General features: G+C 38.6%; 1 protein-coding gene across 2 annotated transcripts; it reads right to left on the bottom strand.

Moving 5' to 3' along the window:
* Positions 1 to 8157: 8157 nt before the first annotated feature.
* On the bottom strand, positions 8158 to 20374 carry LOC124798317 (tax1-binding protein 3 homolog). 2 transcript variants are annotated; one of them, XM_047261656.1, is made up of 4 exons: positions 20132 to 20361; positions 19847 to 19975; positions 14006 to 14083; positions 8158 to 8933 (listed from the first exon to the last, which is right to left on the bottom strand). In XM_047261656.1, the coding sequence occupies exons 1-4, from the start codon at positions 20186 to 20188 to the stop codon at positions 8823 to 8825; spliced, it is 375 nt and encodes a 124-aa protein (XP_047117612.1). In that variant the 5' UTR covers positions 20189 to 20361; the 3' UTR covers positions 8158 to 8822. The 2 variants fall into 2 exon arrangements, with proteins under 2 accessions (XP_047117612.1, XP_047117613.1); XM_047261657.1 differs by having other exon boundaries at positions 8878 to 8933; positions 14006 to 14067; positions 20132 to 20374.
* Between the last annotated feature and the right edge of the window lie 1360 nt (positions 20375 to 21734).

Genomic DNA, 21734 nt, shown 5'->3' with positions numbered 1-21734 from the left:
CGTGGATATACAACTTAGAGCAATAGCGAGTTACATGCTTCCAACTCCGAATCTGTCACTCCACTGCCGTGCCGTGACATGCAGCCGGCGCCGTTCATAGCCAGGTGGTGCTCCCGCGCTCGGCCGAGCTGCGGAGCGCCTCTATCGCCGTGTTCGCGTACTGACGTAGTGGCACTTTTAAATCTCGTGGCACTGTCACAACACACACAGAGGGTTTCTACAGAAAGAATTATCTGCCAACAAAATAATGTGTTCATATTTGTATCCTTTTGGATTACAAGTATTTCAATTAAGTTTATACTACTTGCCTCTTGTTGGTTGAGCACAATTCTGTTCTCTGGTGTATTTAATAATTTATAGTTTCTCCTCCATGTAGTATCCTATTTTCCTTAGAAGTAGCTCCTTTTTAGTATCATATGGTACTGTACATTATAGCTGTAGGTGTAGTATTTAGCTTAGTTTTAGCATAATTGCTAACTTAGACTTAACCTATGTATGGCATTTACCAAGATGTAGTTAGTTTTTAGGTTGTTGTGTTTACATAGCTGTATATATTCATGTATACTTGTGTACAACCTGTAGCTTAATGTAGGGGTATTCGGTGTATCATATCCTAAAAATATGCCACACAGTTTCTATGCATCGACTGCCTCTCATAAAATATTCATAACTCTCAACATGTCATAACATAATGTCTTTTTATTTGGCACTTGTCGCCAGATAACGTAAGGTCATAGTAAAATGATGTTCACTACATGCATAATTATCAGGTTTGTTCCTTAGTAGTGATGCAAAATGGATCTTTATAGAGGTGCCTTCCTAAAGGACAATGCTCATAATTTAAAATTATTACTAGCTATTTACATGTCCACACTCTTCTACCTTTTATCCCAGGCTTCCTGTGTTCACATGTTTACTTCTTCATATCTTTGATGCATACTGTCCTTTGATCTTTCCCAATTTGGGATGTGCTAATAAATAGCATCCTGGATGTGGAATGTCCATTACCAGGAAAGGTCCTGAATATAGTATTTTCAACTTCTTGTTTACCTTTTTAACTCTACTAAATTTTGGATGTGTTCATAACATGTTGTCTCCTATCTGGAAGGTAAAAGTCTGGCTGAAATTCTTGTCATACTTGGCCTTCCTTTTTTGTTCTTGTTCACTCAGAACAATAGGAGCTTGTCTTATTTTCTCTTAGAGTGAAGGTTCATGTGCTGGAAGTACATGGCAAAGGTTTTGACCTCTTGTGAAGTTCATTTCTCCTTTACGTTAGTTTGGTAGGTGTAACTACTGTACATGTGTGTGAGAAATTATCAACCATGTGTTGAAAGGGAGCAATATACTCTACCCATTTCATTTGTTTGTTTGGTATACAAGTCCTAATAAAGTGATTAAATTTTTGAATATACGCTCAACAGGCCTTGCTTCTGGGTGAAGTCGGGGTACTACAATGTGTTTTACATGTTGTTCTTTGAGAAAGGTTTTCCATTTAGGATTTGTAAAATATGATGCATTGTCAATTAATATGACCTTAAGTTTACCCATTCTAGGAAAATAGTCCTCTACAAGGTGTACAACGTTGCTTCTGCCGTTATTCCCCCAACATTTGAGGCTTTAATGAAACAAATTGGTTACACACGTATCATTGAAAGTATTTCCCATCGCTGGCCACTACTTTCTCTCATCTTTCGGGCAGTGTACGAATCCCGCGTCGAAAAAATTGTTCACCTTTTGAAGCAATCCACGAATCGATCCAATTTGTGGCTTCTTCATGAGATCAGAAGTGTTTGTCAGCCAAGCCATGCGCCATTGATCTAAACGGGTGATAGTCAGATGGAGCAATGTCTGGAGAATACGGCAGGTGGGATAGGACTTCCCATTTTAATGTTTACAAGTACATTTTGACCTCTTTTGCAACGTGGGGTCAAGCATTGTCATGTTGCAAAATCACTTTATCGTGCACCTGTGATTGTTTCACTTGGTTTTAACACCTCATAGTACATGACACTGACCTGGTCCCACCAAATGCAGAGCATGATCTTGGAGCCGTGAATATTCAGTTTGGCCGTCAATGTGGAAGCATGGCCAGGATATCCCATGGCTTTTTGCGCTTAGGGTTATCGTAATGAACCCATTTTTCGTCCTGGGTCACAATGCGATGCAGAAATCCCTTCCGTTTTTGCCTCTGAAGCAACTGTTCACAAACACACAAACGCCATTCAATGTCTCTTTTTTTCAGCTCACAAAGGACCCAAGTTCCTTCTTTCTGATCATGCCCATAGCCTTGACATGTTTTGAAATGCCTTGCTGTGTCACTCCCACTAATCGTGCCAATTCTTCTTGAGTTTGATGCAAGTCTTCACTCAGCAATATCTCCAATTCTGCATCTTCAAACAGCTTCTCTCTTCTACGACTATGCCGGTCTACGACATTAAAATCACCATTCTTCAAGCGTTGAAACCACTCACGACACATTCTTTCACTAATAGCATCCTTACCATACGTACTTGAGAACATTTGATGAGACTCAGCTGCATTCTTCATATTGAAACAAAACAGTAACACCTCCTGCAAATGACAAGAATTAGGCTCGTAAACTGACATTTTTCAATCAAGAAAAACTGATGCAGACACAAATTGACTAAATTTTGAATGAGGTTATGTTGACCGATTTCCAAGCTACCTGCCTGACGTCTGCGATCTGTTTCTTTTGACCGCTACTTACCATTGTCGCCACTTACGCAAAGTTGTACTCTTGTAGTGTCCTCCTAATAACTGTATTAGAGACAGTGGCACACACACACACACACACACACACACACACATTTCATAAAGATATCGTACACAGCAATCAAATATTTGACACGTCCCCTCCCTTGAAGAAATGATCCAGCTGTGTCAAGTGACACCAATTCTATTGGTTTTGTTGTAATGATAGGATGTAATTCATTCAGGGATACCAATTCAAGTGTTTGACTTTCTGACATATGATACATGTTTTTACTACTCTTTGCACTTTGTGGCACAAATTTGGAAAGTAATAATATGACACAACTTTCTCCCTAAACTTCTTTACTCCATAATGACCCCACTTGTTGTGTATAAACCTAATAAAATCAGTTACATAATCTTCACATATACAAACACACCAACAGTTTTATTCTGGCACTTGCCGATGAAATAGCACACCTTTGTATATTGTGTAATACTTACCTGGATTTCCATCTTCCTTGTTATTGAGTTTCTCCTTTACCTTCCTCTAGTGAGGATCCTTTTCTTGTAAACTTAACAATTCTGGATAAATTTTAAGTAATAGTATCTCAGATTGTAATATCTGAAGTCTGTTTATTTAATTTTGTAAATTTATTTAATCATGGGGGTCTAGGAAGCGCCTTGACTATAATGTTTTGTTCCCCTTTTATATGTCTTATTTCATAACTGAACTCTTGTAAAAATTAGTACCAACAAGCTCTCTGCCATGCATTTTTCCCACAAACAGTATTCAAACTTCTGAAAGGCCCACACAATGGCTAATGTTTAAGAGTTCGGTAGATGAGTATGATCTTCCACACTTGCTGAGTGTTTGGCTCTTTTTGAGATATTCTACCATATACATGGGCCTTTCCGGTGTTGTTGTTCTGAGTGCCCATGGCACCCCTACCATCCAGCCCCATCTCTGCCCTCTGGGTGTGTCCTTTCCTCTTATATGCTGTCTTCACACACTTTTATTTTTCAGTGACCACTATACCACTGGCTTTGTTGCTGTCATATTATTGTGTTTCCAGCAGCTGCAATGGTTGAGCCCTGTCTCCCACTGCCACCAGCACCCTATGAGACATCACGTCAGCAGCTGCATTGGTCAAGCTCTGTTTCCCAGTGCCGCCAGGGTCAGTCAATGCCACGTCTGCTGTCAGTACCGTCGTGCCTCTGGCAGCCACACTGGTCAAGCACTCTCCCTCATTGTCACGGGTCCTACCGTTGTCCTCGCTCCACTGGCTGCTTCTGTGGTTTCCTTCTCTGTTCTCGGGAGTGTATGTGCATCTCACTGATTGGCTCCAGTCAGTCATTGGGTTTGCTTCTGTGCACCACTGGCTGGTCATATTTGGCCCTGTGGTCCCTCCTTCCACTCAACCAGCTGCCTATGTCAGTATGAATCTCCAGCACCACAATTCTCCTACAGTTACTTCATTTCAAACTTTCTTCACAACCTCAGGTCCTGGGTTCTGGGAGTAGTCACAGCCACCAAGAGCTACCTCTCCCTTTGTGACTGTCTGCATCGACCTTAGTGAGGTGCTCCTCCCTGTGGCTACCATCCCCAGTTGAAGAACGCCTTGCAAGGTCTTTTGGCTGGTGTCAAGATGGCTTTGCCATCTTTTCCTTGAGGTGGAAGGAAAATCTAGTACATCGCCATCACCAGCCTCTTCTGTTTCCGACTCTACGGCCCCACCCCGTTGCAAGCCCGCCCTTGGCTCTTAGGTGCTCCTCCTTTTAGAGACTGTTTTGTGTCTTGCTATTACATTCTATTTTATGGACATGGTATTGAGAAGCTAAATGCTAGCAGGTGAAACCAGAGGCACCATAATTGTTTATAGGCAGTACTTGCAGCAGCAAGGATGCTGCTATCTGGAACTAACTTGCATCCATGGGTCATGTAGGCATCTAGCATCTGCAGATATTCCTCCATCTGCTGTGTACTTAAGTTGTGGCTCAATCTCCAGCAGATTGCACCTCAACCCAACCCAGGCCAAGAGCCAGCCACACCAGGGATGACAGCCCACCGTGGACTGGCCTTGTTACAGTGGACTTTGTCTATGCACTTGCGGTAGTGTCATCATCACATCCAACATTCCTATGTACTTTCTCTCAAGCACATCTGATCAAAAATGATCATTTCAGTCGTCATTTTAAAATGTGATTGGACAGATAAAAAAAATCTACTCACCAAGTTGCAGCAGGAGAACACAACACAAAACTTATGCAAGCTTCTGGTGGCAGTGACTCCTTCTTCCGGCAGAAAAGTTGAAGGAGAAGGAAGGACAGTGAAGGAAAAGGATTGGAGAGGTTTGTGAAAGGGATACAGTTCGGAGAAAGACAAACACAACCCCGTGTCAGGGAAGACTTACCAAATCAGATGAATCTATCCAATCACATTATATTGTCAAAAATTGATCATTTCAGTTGTTATTCTGTTTTATACGGCACTGGACTATGTTGTGATACTGTAATAAAAGCGAACTCAAAAGCTACTTGGAATTGTCACTCAATCATGTGCTTGCAGTCAAAATAAAGAAAACAAAAATTACAGAGAACTGGTATTATACAGCGCATCTCCAACATCCTGGTGAACAGTGCGATGTTATGGGAACAGGCACAGAGGGTAGCAAATGAATTGAGGATTTCTCTGCATCTAATGCAGTGGTTCCCAACCTGGGGGTAAAAACTAAATGATTCAATTGTGTTCCAGTCACAAAACTAATAAATTATTTTCAAAAGATCGATACTATTATGACAATTTTGTAAGACTCTAATACGATTATATAAGTTACCAATCACTACTTTTTCTCAATTAGTAGCATTAATGCAATGCAGATTACAGGTTCCTCACATAATCCCCTCCCCATACACATGTCACATGTGAAGCAGTAATAGCCTGAAGTCTTCAAATTTCTGCCAGTTCAAGAGTAAGTAGTGCAGCAGTAAAGTGGTTTATAAACAGTAAGTAGAGTGCACACATTTTACCTTGGTTGACTGTAAATGGGGTTGCAGTATGCGGGACAAGTGCCACAGTGGAGAGAAGTAATGCTGGGGAAGTATGTTTTGCAACAAGTGTCTACCCACACTGTAGATAGTTAGCTTTCTTATCTGAAAAGGAGTTGTGATAAAAGTGCTCCAGGAACAACCTTTCATTCTATAGTTTGTTAGACGCTGAAGTTAGTGATAATGTGGGGGGAGGAGGACAACAACAGATGGCAGGACATAAAAACTGCTGGTAAGTTGAAATAACTTACATAGCACTCTGAATCAAAAAACTTCAATACCAATGATATGGTCTCCTCTTCAAATTACTTCCAAATAAAACATTTACCTTCACAGGTAAAAATTGCTATTGAGGGGTGGCGTAGCAAAGCTCACCTTACCATAATGTTTGGCATCATAGCTGATTGCTCTGTAAAGTTGAGGCCTTTCGGGACTGGAAAATAAAGAAACCATGTTTTTTAAAAATGTGAAAATTCTAAACACGAACCACAGTGCCAATCATAAGGCATGTCTGATATCACAGCTATCTTAAAAACAAGTTCCACAGCCTGGATACAAAAATGGGAGCCTGTATCAAAAATTTACCTATTTGTCGATTGCTCAATGCAAATCAAAAAAATATATAAAGTTATGAAATGTCTGGTTAGAGTTCTTGTCACTGAATTGCACCAGCAAGTTGCAGCCCTTGGATCTGAAGATTATCTATGCCTTTAAAACACACCATAGAAAAATCATTGCGCAGAAGCCATAAAATGATGGAAGGTGGAGAGAACCCAGTCTCCTTTAACGTATCAATTCCAGATTTTGTGCATTACTTAGCAAACACAAGGATGAAGGTCAACGAATCCATCTCCAACTGCTTCAGGAAAGCTGAGTTTTTTGAAACAGATGAAGGAAACGTACATACAGTGCAAGATTCCCTTAATGTTAATAACAATGGTGTGACTGTTGAAAGTGTGTTAGTGGTAGATTTGGTTAATTCTCATATGCAGAAAAAGGTGACAGTGCAGGAAGTGGCAGTAGTGATAGTTAGGACAACAATGGAGTGACTTGTACTGCAGTTGTAAATGCAGCAGTGAAAACAATAAAGAAATACATTTCTGCTGCAGATCAGCAACGCTTTCCATTGTACTGTGAAAACTGTAACGAGTTAAAACAGACGACAACTCTGATTCTTTTGTGAAAAAACTTTAAATTAGTTCATATAATCAAATTCATGCAAGACTATTGGTTCCCAACTGAAGGTCAGTACAATTAATAAAATGGGTTGTTGATGTTTTATAAAGTATTTGCTTAAAAAGCAGCTTTCACATTTTACACCAGTTTTTTAAAGTTCCTTGAAAAATGTTAAAGAGGGGTTTCAATGTGTGTTGTTTGGTCATGCCATAAAATGAAGTTGAAGTTGCCCGGTTTCTTGGTTTATCAAAGTAGACTGTCAAACATACCTGCAAGAATTGGTGTACCATATAACAGCATAAGAATGGTGGAAGTAAAAAGACCCTAATCAAACGGAGACTGGAGGCTGAGACAAGGGTTATGCCTTATCAATGACAATCTGTTTCAATACCAAAAGTAATTGCTGTTGCCAGTGAATGTTAATTCATCTCAACCAGTTTCCAAGTGAACACTGCAAAGACAACTGCAGACAATGGAGTCCGGTATCTCACAAACGACCATTTCTCACAGTGGCATATAAAACTGCACTTCTGCAGTGAACCAAATAATACAGAAACTGGACAGCAGCTGACTGCTTCATTTCAGAAGACCACTTTACACCAACTGTCCAGTTAAGTGTTTAAGCTGCAGAGTGAAATAGGTTAGAGAACTGGGCCAATGTGGTTCTGTGATCTTTTGCAGTTGTTTTTCATATCATGACTTGGGTCCACGCTTATTACACAAAACATATACCAGGATGCTTATTTCAGTGAAAGTGTGTTGCCGTTTTTCCTTCATCATGATGCTGAGTATGCTGTGAAAACACCCATCTGCCAACGGGCTAGAGCCATGTTCACAATGTTGCAGGCATATTTTCCTGGTTTTACAATCACTCAGGTGCCATATCACACTTCAACTAGCTCACAATATCATCTGCCATAGCTCTGAAATTTGGTAGTGCCACAGGATCTTATCAGCAATGAGTGGTTTCTGATGGATCTAGCATACCTGAAGAAACTTGGGGCCTCCCTTCCTCACCAAATTCACGCCATAATGAAGACTAAGAGGCTGCGTTGCACAGTATTAGCCTGGGGTTGACAGAACTTAAAAAAAAAAAAAAAAAAAAAAAAAAAAAAAAGATAGAGAGAGAGAAGATGGAATGAACTTCAAAGGTGAAAGTCCTTAGGAATTCTCACTAAGGGCTACTCAGATTTCCAGAAGTGATAAAGACTCAGAACACTGTAAGATAACACATACTCTATATTTGAACAAATAATGTATAATAATATGAAAGCTATGAACACAACATTACAAAATATTTACTTCTTTTATAAGGTAATCAGATATTCATTATTCCTTAGTCTTCGTACAGTATGATAAATACTTTACACTCCAAACATGAGATGAAATTCATTCTGTACAACATAAAACATTTACCCGAAACCACCACACACACAACTACCAAAGCAACCACAGTAAGTACATTGTGTTTTTGAATACAGAATGTTGTTAGGAAGTTGTCACCTTTCACTTAGATTACTTTCAATATGATATCAAATTTGTGTGTAACAAGCAAAGTCCATCAGAATAAGAATCAAACTATTGAATGTAATAGTAAATATTTTCCTAATAACCTATTTTACTGGAATACTGATACTTCTTCCAAGCGCCTTTACTTTTAAAGAATTATATGGAATGTTGAATTCCAATGTTAATAGCTTGGCACATTGCAAAACAAAAATCATAAAATATTTGGTATACTGTGACACAGTCATAAGTTAACCAGCCTCTTATGAGTCAATCAAGTTACAGACACAATAAATTAAGAGCATCGACATAGTGAAAGCAGGTACACAAAATGATAACTATGTTCCAACTGGCTTGAACAGTCTGCTGAAGTAGTTCAATCAAGTAGATGTGACACCTTTCCTTGCAACCAGTAAATTCAGTACCGGATGTTTCTTTATGTAATCCACAGCTTTCTTATGAGTAGCCATTGTGAAGTCATACCCATTGCACTGGAAAAGACACAATGAACATTAATTATTATTAATATTCTTAACTTACACAGATATTCTGGTGTGTGGGTCAATGACTTGCTGAAGAGCACAAAATACTTGTGCAAATATGACAAGCGTGTGGGTATCCAAAAATAGGGCAAAGCACTGGACATTTAACTGAAAACAGGTGTCAAGCTTCCCAGAACAAAAGTTATAAAAGGATTTAACTGAGGTCTAAACAACCAACTTTGGGATCACAGCAAGTAACTTACATTTGGTTTTTTTTCCCCACTTATATCTTATACACTTTAATCTACAGATGCACGAAAAACATATATGCCATCACTGTTATCAATGAGATGTTAAAAAACCACAAATTAAATGACATATGAACAAAGGAATCATGACTAAAATGAATTTTCCACAGTCAAGATTGCATAAAATGTTTCCAGAGAGTTCGTAGCACTGCTGCCGGTTTCAGCTGCGGGGCCCTAATAGTTAGAGGCGAAAGCAGTAGCCATCTATATAACTGTGACAACACTGAGGTGTTCACATTACAAAAATTGCATTCTATTATTGGCTGAGGTAGGCCTGCAAAGCTGCCACGCCCAGTCCTCTGCAACTGTCAGGGATCAACTTAATCAACTATGTTGCTGTTGTGGTCTTCAGTCCTGAGACTGGATTGATGCAGCTCTCCATGCTACTCTATCCTGTGCAAGCTTCTTCATCTCCCAGTATCTACTGCAGCCTACATCCTTCTGAATCTGCTTAGTGTATTCATCTCTTGGTCTCCCTCTACAATTTTTACCCTCCACACTGCCCTCCAATACTAAATTGGTGATCACTTGATGCCTCAGAACATGTCCTACCAACCGATCCCTTCTTATAGTCAAGTTGTGCCACAAGCTCCTCTTCTCCCCAATTCTATTCAATACCTCCTCATTAGTTATGTGATCTACACATCTAATCTTCAGCATTCTTCTGTAGCACCACATTTTGAAAGCTTCTATTCTCTTCTTGTCTAAACTATTTATTATCCACGTTTCACTTCCATACACGGCTCCACTCCATACAAATACTTTCAGAAACAACTTCCTGACATTTAAATCTATACTTGATGTTAACTAATTTTTCTTCTTCAGAAACACTTTCCTTGCCATCGCCAGTCTACATTTTATATCCTCTCTAATTCGACCATCATCAGTTATTTTGCTCCCCAAATAGCAAAACTCCTTTACTACTTCAAGTGTCTTATTTCCTAATCTAATTCCCTCAGCATCACCCGACTTAATTCGACTACATTCCATTATCCTTGTTTTGCTTTTGTTGATGTTCATCTTATACCCTCCTTTCAAGACACTGTCCATTCCGTTCAACTGCTCTTCCAAGTCCCTTGCTGTCTCTGACAGAATTACAATGTCATCAGCGAACCTCAAAGTTTTTATTTCTTCTCCATGGATTTTAATAGCTACTCCGGACTTTTCTTTTGTTTCCTTTATTGCTTGCTCAATATACAGATTGAATGACATCGGGGATAGGCTACAACCCTGTCTCACTCCCTTCCCAACCTCTGCTTCCCCTTCATACCCCTTGACTCTTATAACTGCCATCTGGTTTCTGTACCAATTGTAAATAGCCTTTCGCTCCCGGTATTGTACCCCTGCCATCTTCAGAATTTGAAAGAGAGTATTACAATCTACATTGTCAAAAGCTTTCTCTAAGTCTGCAAATGCTAGAAACGTTGGTTTGCCTTTCCTTAATCGTTCTTCTAAGATAAGTCGTATGGTCAGTATTGCCTCAACTACAGTACTTTCTAAAGAAACTGCACTCATCAAAAACAACATAAACATTAACTGACAGTTTTGCTAGGTTTCCAGAAACACTTATGGTTATGATATTCATATAAATGAAAAAAAACTCAAGTTACAACTCTAAGATTTGGTTACAATCTATGCAGAAACTGACAAGAGATGATGTGAAGAGTACTGAGAAAATTTCATAAACAGAGGATGTTGCAATACTGGAGAGAGAAAAGGAGTATCTCTGTATCATCCACAAAATTTAGAAGAAATGAAGTGGGACTGGTAGTCCCAATTTGAGAAATGTGGATGAATATCTCATATTTCTTCTTATTCTTCTGCCACTCCAGGGTTACGCCTAGGCCCTTTCTGGGCTCACCATGTTGTCTTTGATCTTCCCACAGTTTATGTCATTTCATACTAGAATTGTAATTATTTCATTCGTCACAAGACAGGAAAAATTCATAAGATGTACACACTAGTAAATCCTTGTACTATCCTGCACCAGAAAAAATACAGTGTGTACAAAAATTAATTCCAATTTGTTCCCTATATATTACACCTCTCCTCTTTCAGTGTTTGGAACAACTGACATTAGTATTTTAGGGCCAGGAAAGCTAAGTTACAACCATATTCTCTAAATTTCTCTCTCTTTCAGTTCATGTAGATTGGTTAGTTTGATGACTCCCTACGAGTTTTGGGTTCATTGGTATGTATGGCAGTCCATGGGAACAGGCATCAGCTGCCATTCTCTTGTTCTTGTTGGACATCTTTGATGCTTTCACTCTTGATCTGGACTTCTTATTAACTGAACATTCAGTTACACATATGCCATTTACTCAGTCACCTGTATTAACCTACATTTTATAGTTTAACAGAGTACTCTTTTGCTGAAAGCTTTTCCCTGCTAAGTGGGCTTGAACTGAGAAATAATTAGGAGTTAATGTTGTTGTGTATAACACTAATTTCCACTGTTGGTTTTAACAGCAAGTGCTTCCCTATAGTTTATGGGGTCATCCCAACCCACCCCCAGATAACAGTCGTACATTACACATTATTGTTGACAATGATGTCCTATACTGTTATTCTCCCCACAGGACTCGCAGAAGCAAAAGAGTTAGTGTTTATCAACTTTTGCTTTAATTGGCTGGGAGCAAAAATCGAGTTTTGCAAAGACTTTTAGTTTTCAACACCCTACAGCAGCAGGGAATATCAGATTTTGACCACAATGTTTTGACAGGTGATGCATGACAACATGTTTGATTTGTAACTACAAAAATCTGAATTTTGAAAAACTGAGCATTGACTGACTTACGAAAAAATGCTCCTTATATTAACACTGGTACAGCTCTGGCATGGAGCAAGATGAGTGTTGTTATGACCCCTCCACCCACCACCACACACTTAGAGCAAGATGAGTGTTAGTATGCCCCCCCCCCCCCCACACACACACACACACACCAACAACAGTAACTTAACCAAACTGTTCAATGGTAAGCGCTTAACTCATTGGCGTTAACTTGTGCAGTAAATATAATGGAAGAAAATTACCAGCTCACTTGCTATTTCCTAAAGACTGCATCCATTCAGGCTATTCAAGGAAGAGACAGAATACACAGATACAATATGCAGGACCTCAAAAGGGTAAGACACTTGATTTACTAAATAGTATGTGAGAGTATTAGAGAATAAATGGTTAGGTACTCATTAATATCAACAAATAGTTAAATAGTTGTAAAGAAGCAATATTATGTTATTACAGTAAATTCATCCAATATTGGTTTTAGCATATTTCGATAAAGATGAAACAGACATTATTCACAAATCCTATGGCCTGTCACTATAGCCTACACAAAGATGAAGACATTTTAATAAATAATGTCAAACTGAACAGATCTTGAAATGACAGACAGAGTGGCCTAACCCAAAGGGAACCTGTCTCCTAGTCATTAAGTAACCTAAATGTGAGAAGTCATGTATACCATCTTTCTCTAAATTACAAAGGATAACCAGAAAGGCAATGGGCAGGGACAGCAATGTCATACTGTTGTCTGAATGTTTATACTTCGTCAGCATCCAGCCACACCAGCATGAGGTTCATGTTGTTTCTCGTTATTTCACAATAAAAGTTTTAAATGTGTGCCACAACTGAAAACCCGGCAAGCTGTGCAATGTCGTCAGTAACAAGGTTTATGTTCATGAAAAACATACACCGATTGAATTTTATCCAACTGTGTGAAGTGTACACAAACAACATAATCACTGAATGTGGAATGCGCCAATGGCGCATTAGGTTTAAAAGTGGCTGAACTAATGTTCATGATGAAGAGTGATGTAGATGACCAAGCACCATGGCTGAGGAACTGCTTGCACAAATTTATGAAAGATTCAAGAAAACTGCTGATTCAAAAAGATGGAGTTTTCATTCAGTTTTCCACAAATTTCACGAAGTTTGCTGCATTGAAGTGTTGCACAGAAGCTAGACTACCACAAATGTTGTGCAAGATATGAGGTTGTGACTAACTGAAGTCTCAGGTGGCAGAATTTTATGGCAATGGAATTTCATAACTTGCTCATTGCTATAATTAAATTTGTGTGGAGACTACGCTGAAAAACAGTATTCAAGTGGCACTTCAAAGTGAATATAACATTTTTTTTCCTACTTAGTTTTAATACCAAAACATAATCTACTTTCTAGATAGCTATTGTATGAAAATTTTGTTCTGTGCGTTATTGATTGTTAAATGGTTTGTGGATCACATTTTCTGATCAGAAATTCAGAAAAAAATATTTACAATATAACCGTTACAAATTTTCAAAATACTATCTCTCTGAAACCACGTCAAAAATGTCTCAGTCTGAACTTATTTAGGGAAGTCGCTGTGCACTGTGATAGCCTCTTCATCAGATGAAAAATGCTGCCAATGAATGTTTTTGTTTGTCTTTACGAATAGGTAGACGTCACATGGGCCCAAGCCATATGAATACGGTGGGTGCAATAACACTCACACTTTTAAGAAGATGCACAGGTGAGGCGTTGATGTGATGGGGCAGATGGTGCCTACTCTTCCACTTTGGGTGCTATTTATTTATCATTAGGTACCACAAACAAAACATATATAGCAAGTTAACAGATGCTAATTCCATTCTTACTTGAGTAGCAAGATATGACAAATGTAAAATATTAAAAATGCTTAATAAAATAGTCCAAAAAACTTGCAAAGAACTCATTTATTATATTTCTACTTACAACATCTTAAATGCTGAACAAAAGTATGTTCCATTCATTACCTGCAATATTTTGTCATGCATCCGAAGGCCTGATTTAGCTGCAGGACTCCCTTCATGTACTTCTGTAACATATATGCCCTAAAAGTAAAAATTATTTAAATTAAGAGTCTTGAATTTATATATATGTGCTGTTTTAATGGGTTTAAATGTTAATTACAGACAGAATAAACAGCAACACAACATACAGTGATCTGTTGGTATTTTCATCATCCATCGCAATAACGGAAATAATGTGAAACAACCTTCTTCACGTCTGTTATGAGAAGTAATACACACTGAAAGCTTAATTTCTAAAATATTAATGTGAGGAGAAAAGTTAGTTTCAACAATTTTGTGAAGATTTACCATACCCATGTCAACAGAATAAACACTTAACTATACACTGGTGTTCAAAATTAAAGCAACAAGTGGATATTTTGCAAGGTAAGTGGATATTTTGCAAGGTTGCATTTGTTCTGCCACAACAGGTATAGCATAGTAGAAACGATGTACAGAATACAGAATGTAAACAACTGCAACGTGCGTAACAGAAGACAAAAATATTCTTCGTTTTTTCCAACTTAAAAGATTTGCACACACATACCTATACTGGTGCTTAGTATGGGGTGTGACCACCTCTGGCAGCAATATGGGCCTGACAACGTCAGGATATGCTGTGAATGAAATCGTCACTCACGTTGCGGCAATAGCGCCCATTCGTCCTGCAGAGCTGCTCGCAAGTCCTGGAGAGTGGTTGGTGGATGCTGATGTGATGCAACCTGCCTCCCTAACACATCCCCGACATGCTCTATAGCATTCAAATTGGGAGAGCAAGCGAGTCACGTCATAAATGCAATATCTTCCGTTTCCAAGAAAACATGAACAACCTGTGCCCTATGAGGTCAAGCATTATTGTCCAGCAGTACGAAGTCTAGGCCCACAGCATCTTGCAACAACTGCACAAGATCAAAGATCTCATCATGATACCTGACAAGAGTTAAACCTTGCTCAATCACCCGTACAGTTTCACAAAGAGCTGTTCAAGTGGTCAACGTAATCCTTGCCCACACAATTAGGGATACCCCTTGATATCAGTCTTTTTCCACAATTTTTGAGTCCTGAAATCATTTTCCATGTTCCTCCAGATGCGAATCCGTCGAAAATCACTCTCCAGATCAAATCAGGACTCATACGTGAAAATAACATTGGTCCACTGTTCGACTGTCTACGAGGCATGTTGACGACTCCATTAGACGTTCCCTTCTGTGCAGATGCATCAGAGGTACACGTACAGCAGATCTCCAACAGTAAAGGGCCACTCCACTGAAGCTTCCTGTACACCATTTGCCTTGATACAACACATCCAATGGGTGCTGCGAGGTCAGATACCAGTTGCCATGCAGTACTAAGGCAGTACTGCCGTGTCCTTACAACCGAATAACGATCCTCTCTGATATTGCATGTGGTCGGCCCTGCACTTGTCTTCAGGATACAGTTTCACTGTAAACTGTCACCTCATCTGAGAAACAACAGAATGATTCACATTATGCCATCGGACCACATCAGCTTGTGACTGTCCTCCTTTCATTCTTCCTCCACTGCAGAGTGTCTGGTAGGTGGCTTCTCTATGCCTTACTATAACATGTATGACTGTGTACACAGTGATTATGGCTGTGGGATTATTCGGTAAACACTGCCCCATTTGATAGGTGCCCTGACATCATCATTGGCATGGTTGTCCGTTGACCGGAATGCCATCTTCTGTACAGAACACAATCATATGGACCTCTATTGACAGTTATTATGATTATATCGTGAATTAGACATAGGACTGGGAAATAGTGGTTTGTTGCTTTAATTTTGGACACCAGTGTATATTAACATACTGAAGAAAGATACTCATCAATATTAACTCACCACACAAGGGAAAATGATGGACTCTAATATTTTTTGTGATTTTTAATGTTGATTAATGTACAGTATTCACAATACCAAACTATCAGAAACAAGTGATATCAGGAAGTTAATTGCTTGATTATTCCCATGTTTTACCATTTTAATCATTATTGCAAAAAATAAATAATTTTTTCATTATAGCATTTGTGATAGCTTTAATCTGTAAGAGACATTTATCACAGACATTTTTGAGGAAAATTGGTGCTCATATCAAAAGGGAAACTGAGATCTATTGGGTTGGCACATAAGTTCATACATAGTTGTTGAAAATAAATGTCAGTAGTGCTCGTTACAACTCAGGGAAGCAATTTGTTGTACACTGTAACATCACTGTTCCACCAGATGCATAAGATGATCTTTGTTTGGACTCGGGCATCCCATTCTTTTCGTTCTTTTAGCGTTAAGATGAAATTTCTTGTCACCAGTAACAATAGAAGATAAGAATGGTCAGTGTTGTTTATGAGCCAATTGATGACAAGCAACCTTTAAAATCTTAATACTTTCAGAAGAAACGAGCACATAAAATAAATTTTTTCGACTACCAAGATTTCTGATTTAATTTACGCTGCAATATTATGTCAACCTAACCAATCCATGACATATTCAGAGAAAAACAGTCGTATCTTTCTAACAGCAGCGAAGGAGAGAACAGTTTCTACTCCGGCACTAGAAATTTATTGCATCTTTATTCCATCTCTTTGGTCACGTGAATGTATCATCCCACTACCTATGCAAAATTGACTTGCTGCCAACTTACAAGCAGTAAAGAAACACTACTATTAGTGCTGCTGGCCCCAATCTAGACTTGAACAAAAATGTACTTATGGTATAGCCAGCATGTTTGTTGTCTGCTGAGTTTGAAACTATCGGTGCAATGAATGATGCAAAGTCAACACAACAGACTGTGGATTGGCTGTCAGTAGCCAGTCGGAATACTCGTTCGTAATTCCCTATGTTTCATATGTAAAGATACCTGGAATTTTGTTACACTAGGTTAGAATTTAATCAAATTGTCCGAATTTTCAGCAAAATTGAAAATAAGACATGCAAGTTGGTTATTGCAATGATGAACCTATATCTTGACTATGCCACAGATTATGACTATGCCACAGATTAGAGTAGACTCAGTTTTCATTCCATAGTCCCAAAAAGAGATAACTCTCGCAGGTGTGGTACAAGTCAGATAGTGTAAATTAATAAACATAAAACATTTGAATATAAGAGTCACTACCCTGATCATTTGTCAAGAGTGTGTCAAAATATGTGAATATGTTATGATAAACTGGAACTGCTAATATTTACAGAAATAATATACTGTTAGAATGAAACATACTAAATTTACATACTAAATTTATCATACACAAAATACCTAATCTTGACTGTTGTGACCAAGTGCTTCAAGTGGTTCAAATGGCTCTAAGTACTATGAGACTTAACATCTGAGGTCATCAGTACCCTAGACTTAGAACTACTTAAACCTAACTAACCTAAGGACATCACACACAACCATGCCCAAGGCAGGATTCGAACCTGCGACCGTAGCAGCAGCACGGTTCCAGACTGAAGCGCCTAGAACCGCTCGGCCACAGCGGTCGGCACCAAGTGCTGTCAGAACTGAAATATAACAGACATTTTTACTTGAGCTGATCTAATAGTCCCTGTTATGATATTAGACTATAGAGTAGAAGGACTTGGCTATCAAAAAGTCTTTCAAACTCTGTTTAAACTGTGCTTTGTTTCAACCCAAGTTTTTAATGGTTGCCTGCAATTTACTGGCAATGTCTGTTCCTGAATATTGGACCTGTTTTTGGACCCCGATAACTGAGTGTACATCTTTATGTAGTTGTTCTTGTTCCTAGTATTGATACTGTGTTTTGAACTATTGGTTGGAAATGGAGACGTAATACTTGCTAAAAATTTCTTTAAGGAATATATAAACTGAGAAGCTGTGGTCGCAATACCAAGTTCCTTGAACAGATTTGTACACAATGTTCTTGAATTTACATCACAAATGAGACTTTTTGTTAGCTTGGTTTGATGAATTACCCCAGAATATGATCCTATATGACATAACAGAATGGAAGTAAGCAAAGTGTGCAAGGTTTTTTATATTTATATCTCCTACATCTGACATCATTCACACTGCAAATAAAGACTTGTTTAGGCGCTTCAGCAATTCTGTGGTATGCCCTTCCCAACTGCATTTATCACTGAGTTGTAATACCTGAAATCCAGCATTTCTCATTGCTTACTGCGTACTATCACTTTATTGGGTGTGATCAATGGAAACAAACTACTAACAGCAGCAAGCATTGAAAGAGCATGGTACACAGTAAGTGCACTACAGCCAAGAGTGACGTTAATATTGATAATAATAAATAAATCGCAACAGGCAACAGCCTAATCCTTGAAAGTAAGATGATAATGATTAATTGAAAAGGAAATCAATTAAATTTACAGTCTACACAGAATACTGCTAGTAAATTATCACTATAATGCTAAGCACTACTTGTGCTTATGCCAGCTACATATAACATAGTAGATAACAAACCACACCGCTACTCAGTTGTAGCAAATAGCTGCTGTATATCTTCTATCATTAAGTTTAATATTTATTTGATTACAGTCATGGTTCTCAAAGTAAATGGTTACTGAGATCTGTAACACCAGCAGCTAACATGATTGTTATAAGTTTTTAATGTCCCTTCCCTAGTCCATTAGAGAGTAAGTGCTTGGACAGGGATGGGGAGAGAAATCAGCTGAGATCAAATTCGTGGAAGTCCCCTGGCAATCACCCACAACTGTTTTGGGAAGTCTTAAAAAAAAGGTCAATACAGAAGGGTGGGGGTTCAACTCTGGGCATGCAATGCAAGTACTGTGTCTTTACTGCTAGCAATTGTCAGGGTTGCTGAGGATGATTAGGCCCTATGAAAATAACAGGAAACGAGCAGGAACTATGGTCACTGGAGCAGACTAATTAGATAAGCACTTGAATGGTATGATAATTATGGTTATTGTATACATATTCATTTTTCTGGTGAGGAAACATCACAAAATTAATGATGTGTCAGAGACGGAGTTAATTATGGTACCATCCAAACTTTTTCTAACAAATTGTCTGCAGAAGTTTAACAATGAGGCCACTTCACTTCACTTCACACTGTGAAGAAACAATTTTGGTGAAACTGCAAATGGGTGAAAAGTCCTTCTTTAAATTTTGATGTATCCCACTCTGTTATTGCTTCATTTAGAAGAATTATCTATAAAAATATCCTTAATTACTCCATACACAATTCTATAAGAGGTCACAAAAGTGAGCCAAATATAATGTAGACAGAGAATGTAAGAAAGAGTATCATATTCATTACACAATTAACATACATAAGAGATTTAAGTGTGATTCATAGCAGTTACCACCAAAAAAGTATAAATATCCATCTTAAACAACAGCTAAAACGCAGTAAAAGGTTACTTGCATAGTAATGCACATGGGGACAACTAATAGGCCTAATGGTAGGCGTAATATTTATTTCCAAGCATTACAGTTTATACTGAACTGATTTGAAACTCGTCAGCCTAATTTTTAGTAATTCAATGTAACACTAATCTCACTTCACTTTACAGACTACAAAGGGGTGAGGAGGAATAAATGCAACATGCATCAATGCTGCTGTGGCCCTCTCTGGAGGTTGTATGCTTTTCAGTGCATGCAATGATATGAAACTGAGTGTTAGGTAATCACATATTTCCATCTGAACACTTTTACGAGAACCAATAGCATTCTACATAAACTGTTAGAACAACAGAAGCATCAGTAAACAAGAAAAGTATTTCGGAAACCAGCCAACGGAACATTGTTTCACATTCATGTTAACGTAAGTTGCTAGATACGTAACAATCACGTACATAATCCGTGTATCCTTGCGGGCTTTTCCTGTAGTCTTGGTCTATGCCTCCACCAATCTTGAAACCGCATTTTAATACTTCCCGACCTTCACTGTCTATTCCAGGTTCCTTATGCAACGTTATGGGAATCTGAAAAATATTAGTAGGAAGATCACGACACGTTAGAAGACGGCTCCCGATGCAACAATTTCACAGTGTCCCAAACATCTGCTACATAAATAATTTTCAATCTACGACATAAAATGCTAGCAGCATTTAATATTCCAGAACACGCATCTGACATACACTAAGGCATTCCATAGCAGTTCCCGCCTCATGCTGAAATGCCATTTTGGCGCACATTGCATAGCCTGATTTAAAACAACTCTAAAAAGAAGACTGTGTTAAATTTCCTCAACGCTGCCCTCAGCAAAAATCTAACCACCAGCCACGAAAACAAGCACACAGTGTTAACACACACAATTCACAGCTACTTCACAGCAGTACTACGCCCATCTGACAAAGATAACACAACAGTGTATGTCATACGCGCTTCTCCATAAACGAAACCGATGAATCATCGGAAGAATCTCGTTTAAGCGCCCATACGCTCTCGTACAGACAACATATAAAACTAGGCCATAAGGGGGGAAAAAAGGGAAATTCTGCTGTCGTTCTGCTACCGGAAAATACAAGTGCGCTTCATTTCTACAAAGCCGTCTAGAGGTACTGTATAACTGAAGAAAAATTTACTTACAAGCGTAATTCGGGGCCTAAAAACACTAAATTTCGTTTGGGTACAGTTTATAAAATCCATTTGCAGGTGAAGGTGTATTAGAACAGGTTTCAGAATAACACATTTATTTGTATGATAAACCATATGATAGTGGGCTTACTGTCAGACATGCCTCGTGGAGCCACAAGCATCTTTAATTGTATTTTTTGCCATCTGTTTCTCGGTCTTTATTGAAGCCTATTTCACCCTTAGCTGTCCCACATATTTTCAATCAGACTAACAGTTTACACCTCATTTAAAATGTTTGCCTTATTCACGAGTTACATAAACATGTAGTCATACTTACGAGGGTACTACAAAAACACTAGAAATCAAGATAAAGTGGTAACAAAAATAATTAAGATTTTCATAATCATAGTTTTCTATAGAGACACATGAAAACCAGCTACCCTCCCTTCATGTTTAATTGTTTGCCAATATTTATTCAGAGATCTGAAATATATAACGAAATATTTTTCATGTAGCTGCAAGTAATGATTTTGTATGACAATATACTGTACCAGACACAATAAAATATATTGCAGCTACGATAATTCTTATACAGGATGAATCTTATTAACGTTTAAAAAGCCCCGAAGCGACGTAGATGATGCTGAGACTAGTAATTTAATATTAAACACATGGAGTCGCAAATACCGGGAAATCTCACAAAATTGACGACAAAATAATGATGAACGAGGCCCACAAGAATGACAGGCCGCGGCGCGTACGTCGCGAAGATAGGCCTGAACTCGCCCGCTCAGCTCAGCAGACAAAAGGCGTGTCGCGTTCCCACTGTGCGTTAGGCTCGCGACTAACTATTGCGTTCTTATTGTGGAAGAAGTACGGCTGAAGATCAATCAGGAAAGAACACATAACACAGGCAGTGATTATACAATAGTAACCAATGGAACGTTACAGAAAACTTGGGTAGAACTCCCCAGAAACGTTCTGTGAAATTTACAACGTAACAATTATATCGTAGCACATAGTTTAAAAGTCATGGAACGCTCGAGCGCCAGCTGTCGCATTAATGTAGTGTACTGTAACATGACGTATCTTTTGTGGGGCCCCTGGAGGCCTCGCTAGAGCATGGAACCGTGCTAGCAGCGTAGAGTACCTGTCGTTTGCAGC

Source organism: Schistocerca piceifrons, chromosome 5 (genome assembly GCF_021461385.2).
Source record: "Schistocerca piceifrons isolate TAMUIC-IGC-003096 chromosome 5, iqSchPice1.1, whole genome shotgun sequence".
In the NCBI taxonomy this organism is placed as follows: domain Eukaryota; kingdom Metazoa; phylum Arthropoda; class Insecta; order Orthoptera; family Acrididae; genus Schistocerca; species Schistocerca piceifrons.
This window is presented reverse-complemented; position numbering and strand designations above follow the sequence as displayed.